The sequence below is a fragment of the Chionomys nivalis genome, chromosome 4, assembly GCF_950005125.1.
Source record: "Chionomys nivalis chromosome 4, mChiNiv1.1, whole genome shotgun sequence".
Classification (NCBI taxonomy): domain Eukaryota; kingdom Metazoa; phylum Chordata; class Mammalia; order Rodentia; family Cricetidae; genus Chionomys; species Chionomys nivalis.
The window spans coordinates 39,733,261-39,746,968 of record NC_080089.1 but is presented as its reverse complement, the minus strand read 5'-3'; the positions used below and the strand labels follow the sequence as shown (position 1 = coordinate 39,746,968).

The window sequence follows — 13,708 nt, the reverse complement described above, 5'->3', positions numbered from 1 at the left end:
ACAGCAAATGCCCTTTGCTGGCGAATGCCAAATGTCCTTGCACACAGGGGTCCCGGTATGCTGTACTCTCAGCCAGGTCATCTAGCAGATGGGCAAGCAGCGGGGTACAGATTCAAATCACAGAGCTGGGGCTCTGTGTTTCGGCACAGCCCCCAGAAGTGGGGAGCAGCCGGGCTCTGTGCACTATGATCTTGAGCGAGATGTGGCTAAGGCTGATCTCAGTGGTTGCAGAATTTTGTTTTTCCCCCTTTTTGGTTGCAGATCAAGAAACAGCTTCCGATGCCCCTGAGCAGAGCTCTCTCTCCTCTCAAGCCCCCCAGGAGCCCACAAGTATGGGTAAGTCTCAAAATCACTGAAGCCTTAAATGCCTGTTTGGAGATGTACATGTTTAGTCTACATTGAAAGAATATTTTTAAGATTTGTATATATGTGTGGCGTGTATGTGTGTACACATGTGGTGTGCTCACTTATACATACATGTGTGGAAAACAGAGGTTGATGTAACAATTTATCACTCCTTCTGTCTGTTTCTGAGTGACTGATTGGTTGGTTTTTGAAACAAGGGTTCTCACTGAACCTATAGCTCAGCATCTCACTTAGATGGCTGGTCCGCAAACCTGTCAGAATCCTCCTGTCTCTACCTCCCAGTGCTGGAGCTATAGGCAGGGACTCTGTGCATGAGATTTCTGTGAGTTGTGGAAACAGAACTTGAGCTCCCATGATTGCGTGGTCCACGCTTTGCCCACTAGACCATCTCCCTAGCCCTTTATTTTTATTTTTGGTAAAACCACATAGACCCCCTCCAACTGGTCGCAGTTTTGTGGTGGCCTGGGATAAAATCAAGTCGAGAATTCTTATGTTATGAGCTTGTGTCACAGGGCCTTTTGAGTTCAAAGATATTTAGCTTAAGACATTTACGTATTCACACACAGGCACACACACACACGCGCACACACATGACCGTGACATGTGAATTCCCGTTTTGATAAAGACAGAGCTGAAGTCATGTAGGAGACTTGCTCTATGTACAGCTCTATGTACAGCATCACAAACACAAAGATTTCGCACCCACGGAGAGAGAAGAAGCAGGAGATGGGGAAAGGAGTATAGTCAATAGCAACAACCTCCCTCATCTGTGTAAGCACATCTGTCAGTTACTTGGCTGTAAGAACACGGGCCACTTTCGACAGGATGGAGCTATAGGAAGAATTTAGAAAGTCTTGTATTTTAGATGATGAATCAACTAGTTAACTTTGGAGAAATTATCATATAATTCATTTAGCTTTATACACAGCATTGTATCTGTCAATAGTGGGTATTATTCAGAAAAGGCCCAGTAAATGGACATGTGAATGAATGAATGAGTAACTAGTGAGTGAGTCTACTGGTGTCTTGAGCAGGATGGTTAGCCTCCCTCGGGTGAGTATGTATTCCTGCATGTTCTCTGTAATAATTCCATCTGGGAAGGTACTGTCTTTGGGTCATTATCGTGTTCCTAGTGTTCAGTATCAGATTATATTTTTTAAAATGCCATGTCCTGAATAATATTGAAAAGTAAATGTTTGGGGTTTTAAACACTGAAAAATACAATATGTACCGCACAGAGTTTTTTTTTTTTTTTGAAGAGTGGTGGAAATTGAAAACGTTATGAAGCAAGGCAACCACATCCTTCCTTTAATAATTCAATATTTGTAAACGTGTTTAGAATCCGGTTGTTTTTAAATTGCCTGGCACCACTACTGAACAACTCAATTTTCTGCTCTGCATTTTCGTATACAACCTAGGGTTTAAGAGACATGGTCTCTGAAATTCTTTTCGGCTTTCAATTTCTGCAATTTTATTACTGTTAATAACATCTATTTTTAAGAGCCGGAGGCTTTATTCCCCTCGGGGCCACATAGTGGCGCTATGCAATGGGCTGATAAAATACTGCAGCCAAGGAAGAATTAGAAGCATAGGCAACCAAACTCCAGAAAAGCCCTCTTATTGTTCCAGTTCATCTTCCAAAGCCTCACAGCTTAACCTGTTTCTAAAAGAGGGGCGCCTGGACTTTAGACTGGTGCTGAGACTCTAGCGCTGCCCTAGAAGCTTTGTCCTCTGCATTCCTACCCAAATTTCTCCAGAAAGCCCAGAGCCCCCCTCCCCCAATCGTTCAGTGGTTCTCTTGAAGCATCCTGTGGACCTCCTCCCTAATAGTTCCCTCTCAGGAAGGAAACCTGGAATAATGACTTTGGTTTAGGTTCCCCAGTTAGAAAACAAACTGGTAATTCCCTGGTTGTCTCCGCTACTCCACTGCTTCAGGACTAGGCCCTTTGCTAACTGCTCAAAACCTGTTCTCTCGGAGCAGAGGGGAGAAACCACACACCGCCTGCATTGCCCGGTGCACATGAAGTGTTAAGAAAGGGGTGCCTTTACGAGTAAGACAAAGGAGGCTCTGGCCATTTGTGACTATTCTTGCGAGAAACCGGTGCTTTGAAGCAAAATAAGATAGACACAGAAAGAGAAAGGCTGTGTGTTCTTTCTCATACGTGAAAGCTAAAAATGTTGGCCCAAAAGTAAAAGCAAATAAAACTGAGATTATTAGTGATTGAAACTCAGGGGAGAGGGATGGGCGAAAAGGGGAGGTTGGCTGAGATGGGTGAGACGGGTGGTTGGAGATGGGGAACAAGTTGTCATGTTCTGCAGCATGGTAGGCTAACTGTAGTGGGGAACAACCTATCACGGAGGCTAGCGCATTGGCCCAGTGGGTAAAGCATATTCTGCACAAGTATGAGGACCCGAGTTCAGATCCTTAGCCGTATACAGCCCTGCAGCCCACATTAATCTCAGCGTTGGGAAGCAGAGATGGGCATTTCCTCAGTGAGAGAGAACCCGTCTCAAAAGATAAGATAGAGGCCAGGCACACACCTTTAAATCCAGCCAGGCAGAGGCAGGAAGATCTCTGTAAATTCAAGGCCAGTCAGGGCTCTGTAAAGGGGGCGGGGAGTTGGAAAATGATGAAGAAAGTGACCCAGAATTGAGGTCTGTTTATTAAGGAGCCACAGCCAGCAAGGACCTGTCTGGTATTTTCAAGAGAGAGCAAGAGGGACAAAGCCGCTTCCTTAAAATGAACTTTGTGTGGACTGGAGAAATGGCTCCATGGTTAAAAACGCTGGATGCTCTTCTAGAAGAAGCAGGTTCGATTCCCAGAATGCACAGAACCAGAACCACTCAGAACCACTCCAGGGTATCTGACGCCCCCTCTTGGCCTCCTTGCATACTTGGAACTCACTGTAGGACAACAGACTGCATACAGACAAAATACCCATTCATAGAAACTAGATATATTTTAAAGGGATCTTGCTCTCTATCGTAGCTTTATTCCTTTTATGTGGATGGAACCTTCTGAGCCTAAACTCCTCTTAAAGGCCCACACACTCACATCATCACATGGCAAATAAATGCCAGCATGAGGATTAGAGGGACAGTCAAGCCAGAGCCATTATAGGGTAAGTCACATATATGTGATCCATGTATATGTCATGTCTTGCTTTCCCCTTAGTCTCAATGATGGAAAATTCCAGTATACAAGAGACTGACGAGAAAGAGAAAAAGCATGCCACTCAAGACCCTGACTTGACCACTGGTGAGTGTTACCCACTGGGCTTAGAACAGATGTTTGATATTCTGACCTCCTAGCTATGTGCCTAGTGGTCTTCTTCAGTCCTTATTTTCCATGACCTTTCTTCCCTTATAACGAGTCAATCGCTCCCCTGCCCCATCCTTAGTTGTCCCTTGACTTCCTTGTCCTAGTGCCTAGTCCTGTTATTTTTGCTCACCACTGCATCTCCACACCACCTAACTAACTCTACTTCTTCTGGGCTCTTTTGTTTTAAAAGGATTTCTTTCTTAATGGGTACGAGTCTTGGCCTGCATATTTGTATGTGTACCACATGTGTGCCTGGTGCCCGCAGAGGCCAGAGGAGGCCGCTGGAGCCCCTGAAACTGAATTTACCAATAGTTGTGGGTCATCATGTGGGCACAGGGAGTCAAACCCAGGTCCTCCAGAAGAGCAGCCAGTTCTTAAGAGGAGCAGTTAACTGCTGAGCATTTCTTCAGCCCCTTTTCTTGAATTCCTAAATGTGGGTGTTCTTGATTTCACTGCTTCACCTTGTCTCTGTTTAAATTTCTATATTCAGGGGTTAAACCCAAGATTTCACACATGCTAGGCAAGCATTTACCACTGAGTTATAGTCCCTGCCCAGCTTTCCCTAGTTCATAGAAAGTTCACTCGCTCCTGAGCTGTTTCCTGCTGCCTAGACATGGAAGAACCCCATACTTCTTACAGAATGTCCCTCTGAGCACCAGTCTCAGTTCCATCCCATGGTCCTCTTTCTTTAAAGTTTATTACACAGTTACTTGTTTGTTCACTTATTTGTTTACTTAGTCTGTTATTTATGGGGGGGGCAATGCCAAACATGCGGAGGTCAGAAGACAACATGCATGGTTGATTTTTCCCTCCCACTGTAGATTCCAGGATCAGACTCGGGTCATTGGGCTGGGCAGCAAGCATCCTTACCTGCTGAGCCCTCTCACCTGCCCTTCCATTCCATTTTTTCCATGTCTTTAGTCAAATGTCTTCTCTCCTAAGCTCAACAATGTTAAAAATCCAAGTGGCATCTTTTTCCCAAAACAGCTTGTTCAAAGCATTGCATACCCCAACCCTTCATTTCTCTGTGCAGATACAGAGCTAGATGCAAGTATACATGCACACACATGTAGCCACTGATGACTCATGAGTTCTCTTCCAGGTGTTTTGTCTGTGATCATAGTTATGCCCTTAATATAGGCCCTTATCATCTTGTGACTTCAGCCCTTCCTCTTCTTGTCCAAGCTTAGCATCATGGAAACATACCCTTGTGCCCTTCCCACTTGTGTACTGAGAACCTTTCTGGCTTCCCATAGTCTATAACACACAAAGCAAGTTCTTCAGCTGGACAAGGTGCACTCTGCTGCTTACCCCTGTAGCCCTGCTTTTAGAAAGCCCCTGCAAGACACAGGATGCTCTGAAGGCTTCATCCTGTTCAGCATCCCTATCCTTTTGGTCCTTAATACTTCACAGCAGCAGAGGCTTCACCTTAAGGGTCTTACTTCTCTCCCAAGACTGATGTCTACGGGAAGCTTCTCCAGTGCATGCAGCCTTGGGGCTCCCCACTTGTCTCTGAATTCTTAAACACACCATTCTATAAATACACACCCATGCTTCTGAGAGTTAGTGTATCTTACTTTTGTTTGCCTTTTCAATATATTTATTTTTATAAAGGAAAAATGATCCCCTAAGGCATAAGGATTATGTCCTAGGCAGGTTCAAGTCTGTGTTCTACACATAGCCACCATTCCTTAATCTGGATTTGCTGGCTGAGATGAAGGACATTTGGCAAAATTACAGGCTAGTTTAGAAGGATTTTTAAGAGCTCATCAAATGTATCTTCTAATGCCTTTACAAGGGCCACATTTAGCCTAGTCAAGGGACATGACCTTTTGTTTTACTTGGATAATTTTTTCCAAACACCTTAATTCACCTGTGCTACTGAACTACATTGTGTTGAACAAGCATTCTTCATAGCTACTTAAAATTACCAGACTGTGGGCTGGAGAGATGGCTCAGAGGTTAAGAGCATTGCCTGCTCTTCCAAAGGTCCTGAGTTCAATTTCCAGCAACCACATGGTGGCTCACAACCATCTGTAATGGGGTCTGATTGCCCTCATCTGGCCTTCAGGCATACACACAGACAGAATATTGTATACATAATAAATAAATAAATAAATAAATAAATAAATATTAAAAAAATATTACCAGACTATAATTTAAGTCAATATTTATGTGCGCTTTCTCTGGAAATCAAAAAAGAACTAAAATCTATGCCATTTAGAAAATAACACACAACTTTCCAAGTGATCCATGGGATTGATTTGTCTCTATTGCCCATTTGCTTGTTTCAGAGAACTGAAAAGTATGCAGTACATGACTTCTGGGGTAAATTTGACCCATCTCCTGAGCTGAGCTGAGGAAGTGCTGTATATTTTCTTTGTCCTGGCTACATTCCCCATTGTTGTGATAAAACGTTCCCACAAAAGCCGCTTGAGGGAGAACCTATTTATTCAGCTTATAGTCCCAGAATATAGTCGTGGTAGGGAAGTCAAGGAAGACTAACGACCACATTCCACAGTAATCAGAACCTAAAGTGCCTGACACCCTGTCATTCTCCTCACAGAAGCCAGTGCTCGGTACACAGGCCTGGAGAGGAGGAAGAGTGGCATCCTGCTGCTCACGCTGGTGTCCTTCCTCATCTTCATCCTCTTCATCATTGTTCAACTCTTCATCATGAAGCTCCGTAAAGCACACGTGATATGGAAGAAGGGTGAGTGGGCAGAGAACCCAGCGAGGTCCGTAGAGCCCAATGGCTAGCTAGGGGGAGTCTGTCAATAATCAATCAGATCTCCTCTCTTAGCTGCTGTGCAAGCTGCCCAGGAAGGGGCACTACTCAAATAAGCAATCATTTGTTTTCTCCCAAACATGAACTATGGATCTTCGGGGAATGTGTTCAAAAAGTGTCAGACAGAGAAGCTAAAGTAGCTATGGGAGTTAGTGCTGAGCTGTAGATGCTCTTGTTGGCAAAATGCTGAGCCAATTTATCTGCTCACTCAGTGAGCCTTCACTGAGTGCCCACTACATGCCAGGGACCGTTCCCAGTGCTGGGGCTGTGTGAGTCTACAGGACGGGTGATCCTTGGTCTCCTTATGTTCTAGTTATGGATAAACATCTGATGACGTTCATATTTTTCAAGAGAGCACTCATTTTCACTCATCCATAAGACACCAGCCATTTCCCCCAAGCATTCCAGTGCCATTAAACCAACACAATAGCAATTATAATAATACCATAGTAATAAATAAATCAAAATAAAAATATCTAGTATAGAAGATACCTATTAAAATGCATATACTCAACACGTAACAGAGCTTGACAGGACCTTAGAAGTTATTCAGAATAAGTCCATAAATTCATTCCATAAACACATGTAGGATTAAAGCCCCTCTTCATGAGGGTGTGAAGACTGTTAAAGCTGGAGAATGGGGACGGGTGCCATGAAAGGCTGTCTTCTGGATGTGACAGGACTGTTGGCATCATGAACACATAGCAGCTGTGACCACCTGCATAGGAGTGGCAAATGCACAGAAAGACATGGTGATGTGGGGATGAGTTGGGAAAAATATGAGGGTCAGTAGAAGGGCAAGAAGCATGAGAAAAGGTAATTGGGGTAATATGATCACAATACATTATGTACAAATCGAAAACTTAAAAACTAACCTAAAAGAAATTCTCTCCTCAATTTCGACTAATTGTCTAGCCCTATATGGTGTCTGTTGCAGTGGCCACAAGATGACCGTCTAGTCCCTAACGTGTCTTAAGTGTCTATCAAGATGTGCTATAAAGATAAACTACCCAATTTTGAAAAATCAATACATATACTCAAACTCAAACATAATATGTTTGCCAGTTAACTAAAATATATTATGAAATTAACATCCCCCCTTTTGGACTGTGGTGGCTGGAGTACTTTAAATGATGGTTTATAGTGCTGCTGGACAAAGCTGACCTAGTCACATACGGCCCAAGGACTCTGGTAACAGAAAATTCTTTATACCAACTCAAGATCCTGCATCTTTGAATATCTCAGACTTAAAAACATCACTCCTGATAGCTTAGTATGAGCTTATCTAGAAAGATGAAGTCATAACTCATTAGGGGTGGGCCTAAAGGGGTGACTAAGAGAGGGAAATGAGGGGAAGATGAATATCACATGCTTTCCCTCACATGCAGTAAACATACATGACATGAAAGTAGAAGGAAGACGGGGGAGAAACAGTGAGAGGGGAGAAGAGGTCTGGGGAGGGTGGCAATAAAGTGATGTGGGAGGAAAACAAGAGAAAACTTCAATGATGCATATGTGTCTTGATTGCTTTTCTATTGCTGTGAAGAGATCCCATGACCAATGCAACTTACAGAAGAAAGCATTTAACTGGGGACTGGCTTATAGTTTCAAAGGGCAAGTCCATTATCATCATAGTGGGGAGTGTGGCAGCATGCTGGAGAAGTAGCTGAGAATTTACATCTTGATTGGCAGGTAGAGATAGAGACACTGGGCTTGGTGTAGGGTTTTGACATTTCAAAGCCTACTCCTAGTGACATACCTCCTCCAACAGGGTCACATGTCCTAATCCTTCCCAAATAGTTCCACTCCCAGATGACTAAGCATTCAAGTATATGAGCCTATGCAGGTCATTCATATTCAAATCACCACAATATGCATGAAAAGGTCGGAATGAAAACCCAACATTTTGTCTGCTAACTAAATCAAGTAAAAGATAATTTGACATATATATATATATATATGAGAGGCAGGGTCTAATGCTTCATTTAAGCAGTAGGCAAACGGAATGCCATTATTTCAAGGTCTATTAATGATTGGCCACCATCATTCTCTTAGGGTGCTGCAGTTGTTCCTTTCTGAAGGGCAGTGCTTGCTTCTGTTCTGCTGTCAATTGACTTCACCTCTTCCAGTGCCCCTGGGAGCCCTGAAAGTGCTGTAAGATTGCGCTAATGAATACATGAGGCACAGGAGGTCATGACAGGCCAACAGTGGCCAGGCTGTCATCTTCTTCAAGCGTCCATTTCTGACGATGTCTACAATGTCAGAAATTAGTAATGGGATTTTCTTTTCTTACAGAAAGTGAAATTTCAGAGCAAACTCTAGAAAGTTACAGGTCAAGATCCAACAATGAAGAGACATCTTCTTCCCAAGAGAATAGCAGCCAGAGTAAGTCTCGTGTGTGGCCTGACCCTTGAACAATGAGGTTCATTCATGAGTCACCGTAGGGGAAGGGGAAGGGGATAGAATCAAAGTTTGATTTGATCTGATAAATTTTCATTTGATTTATGGTATTTAAGGAAATTTATGTTTAAAAATTAAGTGGTGGTTAGTTCATGTAGTAGAAGATCCCCCACTCTAGGGAGCCTGGTTCTGACTCTGCCATCACGCTCAGGCTCACTGTATGGTCGGAGCTGTGCAGCATCGTACACAGAACCTCCGGCAATGAAGCGCTTTCCATACCACCCTATGCTTTATTCTGTTAGTCAGAAAACAACCGAATTCATTCTGCATCCTTGAAGTTTGTCGTGGAGCCTGGCACAAATGGAAAGTCTAATAGATTTTCATTGAATAACTGAATTCAAGGCTTAATTAATCCAAAGAGAAATATTTAGGATGTCTTGGATAACTTTATTGCAATACTTTAAGCAAAATAATGGTGGTAAAGACCCTAAAGGGGAAGGAGGATATATAGGTGTGGGTGGGTGGGAGTGTGGGTTTGCACATACATACAAGTGTATTCCTGATTAGTAAAAGTTAAATAATAAATAATTTTTATTAATCAGGAATATATAATATATAACGTGTGTGTGTGTGTGTGTGTGTGTGTGTGTGTGTGTGTTAGGCAGAAGCCAGGCAGGTCAATAGCGTGACAAGAATTTTCTACCTTCTACCTGCCATATCTTTTCTGTGAAAATTATTCTACCTGCTAAGCATTTCAAGAAATGTGCTGAGCTTTGCTGTTTGGTTCTGTTTGTTTGATGGAGGGATTCTATAGGACTTAGTCTTTTAAGACATCTAAGCCTTTCCATTTTACTTTGGCCTTCCAAGGTGATATAGAAAGAATAGGCAGCCGGGCGATGGTGGCACACGCCTTTAATCCCAGCACTTGGGAGGCAGAGGCAGGCGGATCTCTGTGAGTTCGAGACCAGCCTGGTCTACAGAGCTAGTTCCAGGACAGGCTCCAAAACCACAGAGAAACCCTGTCTCGAAAAACCAAAAAAAAAAAAAAAAAAAAAAAAAAAAAAAAAAAAAAAAGAAAGAAAGAAAGAAAGAATAGGCTTCTCTATGGGGGGGGGGAGGCAAAACAGCCAGAGGGGAATCATGAGCTTTAGCAGAGAAAGGAAAGCCCCCACCCCAGATGCCAGACAGGCAAATGTCCTCATGGTTCAGTTTTAAGGAAATGGAATGGACCCCTGCACTCAGGACTCTCTGTGCAGATGGGGACATTGGGAACTTGCCATCTTGGTAAGCAGAAAGGTTTTCTTTCTGTGTTAGTCAGGTTTGGTTTGGTTTTTCACTGCTGTGGCAAGCACCTGACGGACTAAGGGAAGAAGGATTTATTTTAGCTGTGGTGGGGAGATTGCAGTGGAGTGGGGCGGATCACAGCGTGGCAGACCGGAAGTGGCCAGAGAGAACCCATTTGTTCACTAGTCCTCTTGCCCTGGCCTGTCTGTTGGTGCTTTCCCCCTACTCCACCCTCCCAGAAAACAACAGATGCTCCCAAAACCATGCTTGATCTTCTAGAAGCTTGTCAATCCAATCGAGTGGACTTTGAAGATACATAGCACCATTCTCCTGCCTCCATGCCTCAAACCCAATGTTGCAGCTATATTGTTTTATGTTTTCAAAAGATTGGTCTGGGGCCAGCTCCAACTCTAGGCTTTGAGAGTTCTGCCCCAATCTAATTTTTCTGCACAAGCCTTGTTATATTCTACTATGTGGTTTTACTGAAGACAACGTATCATTTTCTGTAGTTGATAAGTGGCAAAAATGTCTATCTGTTTTGTTTCAGGTTGATTAGTATATTGTTTATGTAGCTTAAGTTGTTTCTTTTTAATTAAAACTTGATATCTAGAACATTTACATATGCCAAATTATTGCAGGTTAGGTTTAATAACTAAAACATGGCCTCCAAAAAGCTTCAAATAAGTGGGTGCAATGCTGTTCAAAACTCATTTGTAATGTGTTTTTCATTCAGTTTCCCAGTCTAAGCATTGTATGAACTACATCACGCGGTTGTACTCGGGAGCCAAAACAAAGAGGAAGGAGAAGGCGCAGCACTGGAAACTAGAAGGCAAGCACAGTCGTGTCCCAGAGAGTATTGTGTAAGTGTGCCATGCAATAGAAGATGGGATTGCACGGCAGCTGCAGAAGGCCGGAAAGGAACATAAGTACTGTGGCATGGGGAAAAAAAATGTCCATTGAGTACAATTCAGGACAGTGGCCACTGAGCCAGGGCAGCAACATGAGAACCAAGTCATGAACATTGAAAGAAAAACATAGACAGAACCTATTATTACTAACACTACTCAGAGCCGGAGATCTCTACTAAGTCTTTTGGATCAGGGTCAGTGTGACCAGCGAACATCTGACCTTGAAGAAGCAGTGGACAGCAGCTTTTAGACATGGGGCTGTAATAGAACTATTTAAATTGGTTTAAAAGCTTTCCTTCTGGTCAAGAAGAACTTAAGGATGAGAAGAACCCAAAGAAGACCTGAGATACCAGAAGCCCGCTTTCAAGATAGGCTGTCAGAAGCTGCCCCATGGACACTAGGGGGAAACAGGATGTCACAGCATGTGATGGATATGAAGACCTAGAGATCTACAGTTTGCAATCCAAGGACTGAATTCAGCTGCCAGTTCCTTAGGCTTCCTTGCTAACCATGTGAGGTAACCTGGCAGACAACTTTTTAACCTGAATACACCATGACAAAAGCATGTTCAGAAGAAAACCATGAGTTTAATTAACAGATTGTTAAACTCATGAGTGGCTTTTTCTTTCATAAAGACCAGACTGTGTCTTTCTAGAGGTTGTTGTGCTTCTTGATTCTGTGTTTTAAATGATTGATAATTCTTTCTTCTATTAAAAAAAAAAAACAATAGTTCAGAGGACATAGAAAACTCTGGTGCTCTGTGAGGCATGTCTCATTATTTGGATCTGAGAAAAACATTTTGAAACTATCATATGCACACACTTGGACACACTTGCACATACCCATGAGCACAAGCAGATATACATACCTATACTGTGAATGTTTTATTGCAGGGATCATATCCTCCTGATTCTATCCATCCTGGGATTATTTTTTATATATATTTAACATTTACAAGATTACAGAAAAGTGTATATGCAGCACAGAGGACCTTCCTCACCTCTCTAAAAATGAATGAATTTATTGCTCATCGCCCCTTAAACTCTCTGAGTACCCCAACAAAGACACATACCACCACAAAACCACCGTCTAAGTCAAGAAAGCAGCATTGCTGTCTTCCCACTTATGGTCCTTGGATGCTGTGGTGGTTTGAATGAGAAGGGCCACCCTAGACACATATGTTTGAATGCTTGGTCCCCAGTTAACAGAAATGTCTGGGAAGGATTAGGGGGTTGTGGCCTTGCTGGAGGTGTTTCACTGTTTCAAAACCCCACACGAGGCCCAGTCTCACTCTTTCTGCACACTGCTTACAGATCAAGATGTAAAACTCTCAACTACTACTCTAGGACCATGCCTGTCTGCTTCCTGTCATGATGAGGATGGACTAAACTATAAGCTTTCTCTTATAAGAGTTGCCTTGGCCATGATGTCTCTTCACAGCAATGGAACGGTGACTACGCCATTCACGCTTTCCCAGTTGCCCTAACTGTCCTGAAGGCCCTGATTAGATGTTTACTTCATCTTCACCTCTGTCTCTTTGAAATTATTTATCTGCCTTTTTTTTCTTTTCATGGCCTGGGTGTTTGCAACACAGGGTAATTGTTTTATAGAGCAGCCCTCAGTGGGGTTTTGTCCAAGGCTTCTTTGAGATCAAGTTCAAGTCACACTTTTATTGGATTCTCAAGGAACCTCATTGAGTTTTATTTCTCGAGTATTATTTATCCCACTTATTTCCGTTGCTCATTTTGATGATTCATGTCGGAGCTCTACACTGCAAACTTACTCTCTTCTTAAACGGCTTGTGAGGAATTGCTTCAAAACTATGCTAAAGTTGTCTTCCTCATTAAACTTTAAAGCTTTTCACTTTTTTTTTTTTTTTTTTAGATCTGTGCTTTCTTAGACTCTGGTCTCCTCTGTTGTTCAACGAGTTCTTATCTGTGACTACCAAAACTGCGAATTTCACTGTCAAACTGTGAGCACCAGCTTGTGCAGCCTCCTGGCTGATGTGCATCCATCTTCAGGAGCACAGTTTAGTTTCTCATACTTGACTTTAAATTCCCCTGCGCCAGCCCTGAAATCAACAGTTCTCTAGGGATTCCTAGTCCTTTATTAAGTTCCAGAAACACAGGCAACGGCAAGAAAGGACACTGAGACCAGCTGCCCCTCAGAAATGAGCTTCTTAGGAGAGAGAGCCTTGCAACATTGGGGCCAGGCCTTGGGGAGGGGGAACATTCCAAAGGGTAGCTTAAAGAGAAGATGGCCACTGTGGCCAACATAATGGGGGAGGCTGAAGGAAGGAGGGAGTGTGCCTTTGTAGAAGCCTCTTGAGCAAACCACAGGATACCTAACTTTTGTGCTTTGGAGTGACTGGTGGCAAGTATATATGTGTGTGTGTATATATATATATGTATATATACACACACATATATATATATGTATATTCATGATTTCGTGTGGCACTGCCTACATGACAAGGAGCTACGTACTGGATAGCACCATACATTTACCTTGCAGCTTTGAGGGGACAGGCTGCAAGACCACAGCATAGAACAACCTTCTAATTCTGTCCCAGAGGGGCATGGCCTGACCTGAGGGAGGTAGAGAGAGGTTTCAAAAAGAGTCTGCATTCTAACAATGGAT

At 43.0% G+C, this 13,708-nt stretch overlaps 1 protein-coding gene across 3 annotated transcripts in view; it reads left to right on the top strand.

Annotated features, from left to right (window-relative positions):
* Nucleotides 1-12,886, top strand: part of Crtam (cytotoxic and regulatory T cell molecule) — a 30,674-nt gene extending 17,788 nt beyond the window's left edge. The window contains exons 6-10 of one of the 3 annotated variants that reach the window (XM_057768106.1): nucleotides 232-336; nucleotides 3,542-3,625; nucleotides 6,258-6,401; nucleotides 8,772-8,861; nucleotides 10,894-12,886. In XM_057768106.1, the coding sequence (XP_057624089.1) occupies nucleotides 232-336; nucleotides 3,542-3,625; nucleotides 6,258-6,401; nucleotides 8,772-8,861; nucleotides 10,894-11,024 (554 nt within the window). In that variant the 3' untranslated portion in view covers nucleotides 11,025-12,886. Of the gene's footprint in view, nucleotides 1-231; nucleotides 337-3,541; nucleotides 3,626-6,254; nucleotides 6,402-8,771; nucleotides 8,873-10,893 lie in introns of all 3 variants that reach the window. The other 2 variants (XM_057768105.1, XM_057768107.1) reach the window with 2 other exon arrangements.
* The last annotated feature ends 822 nt before the right edge of the window (nucleotides 12,887-13,708 follow it).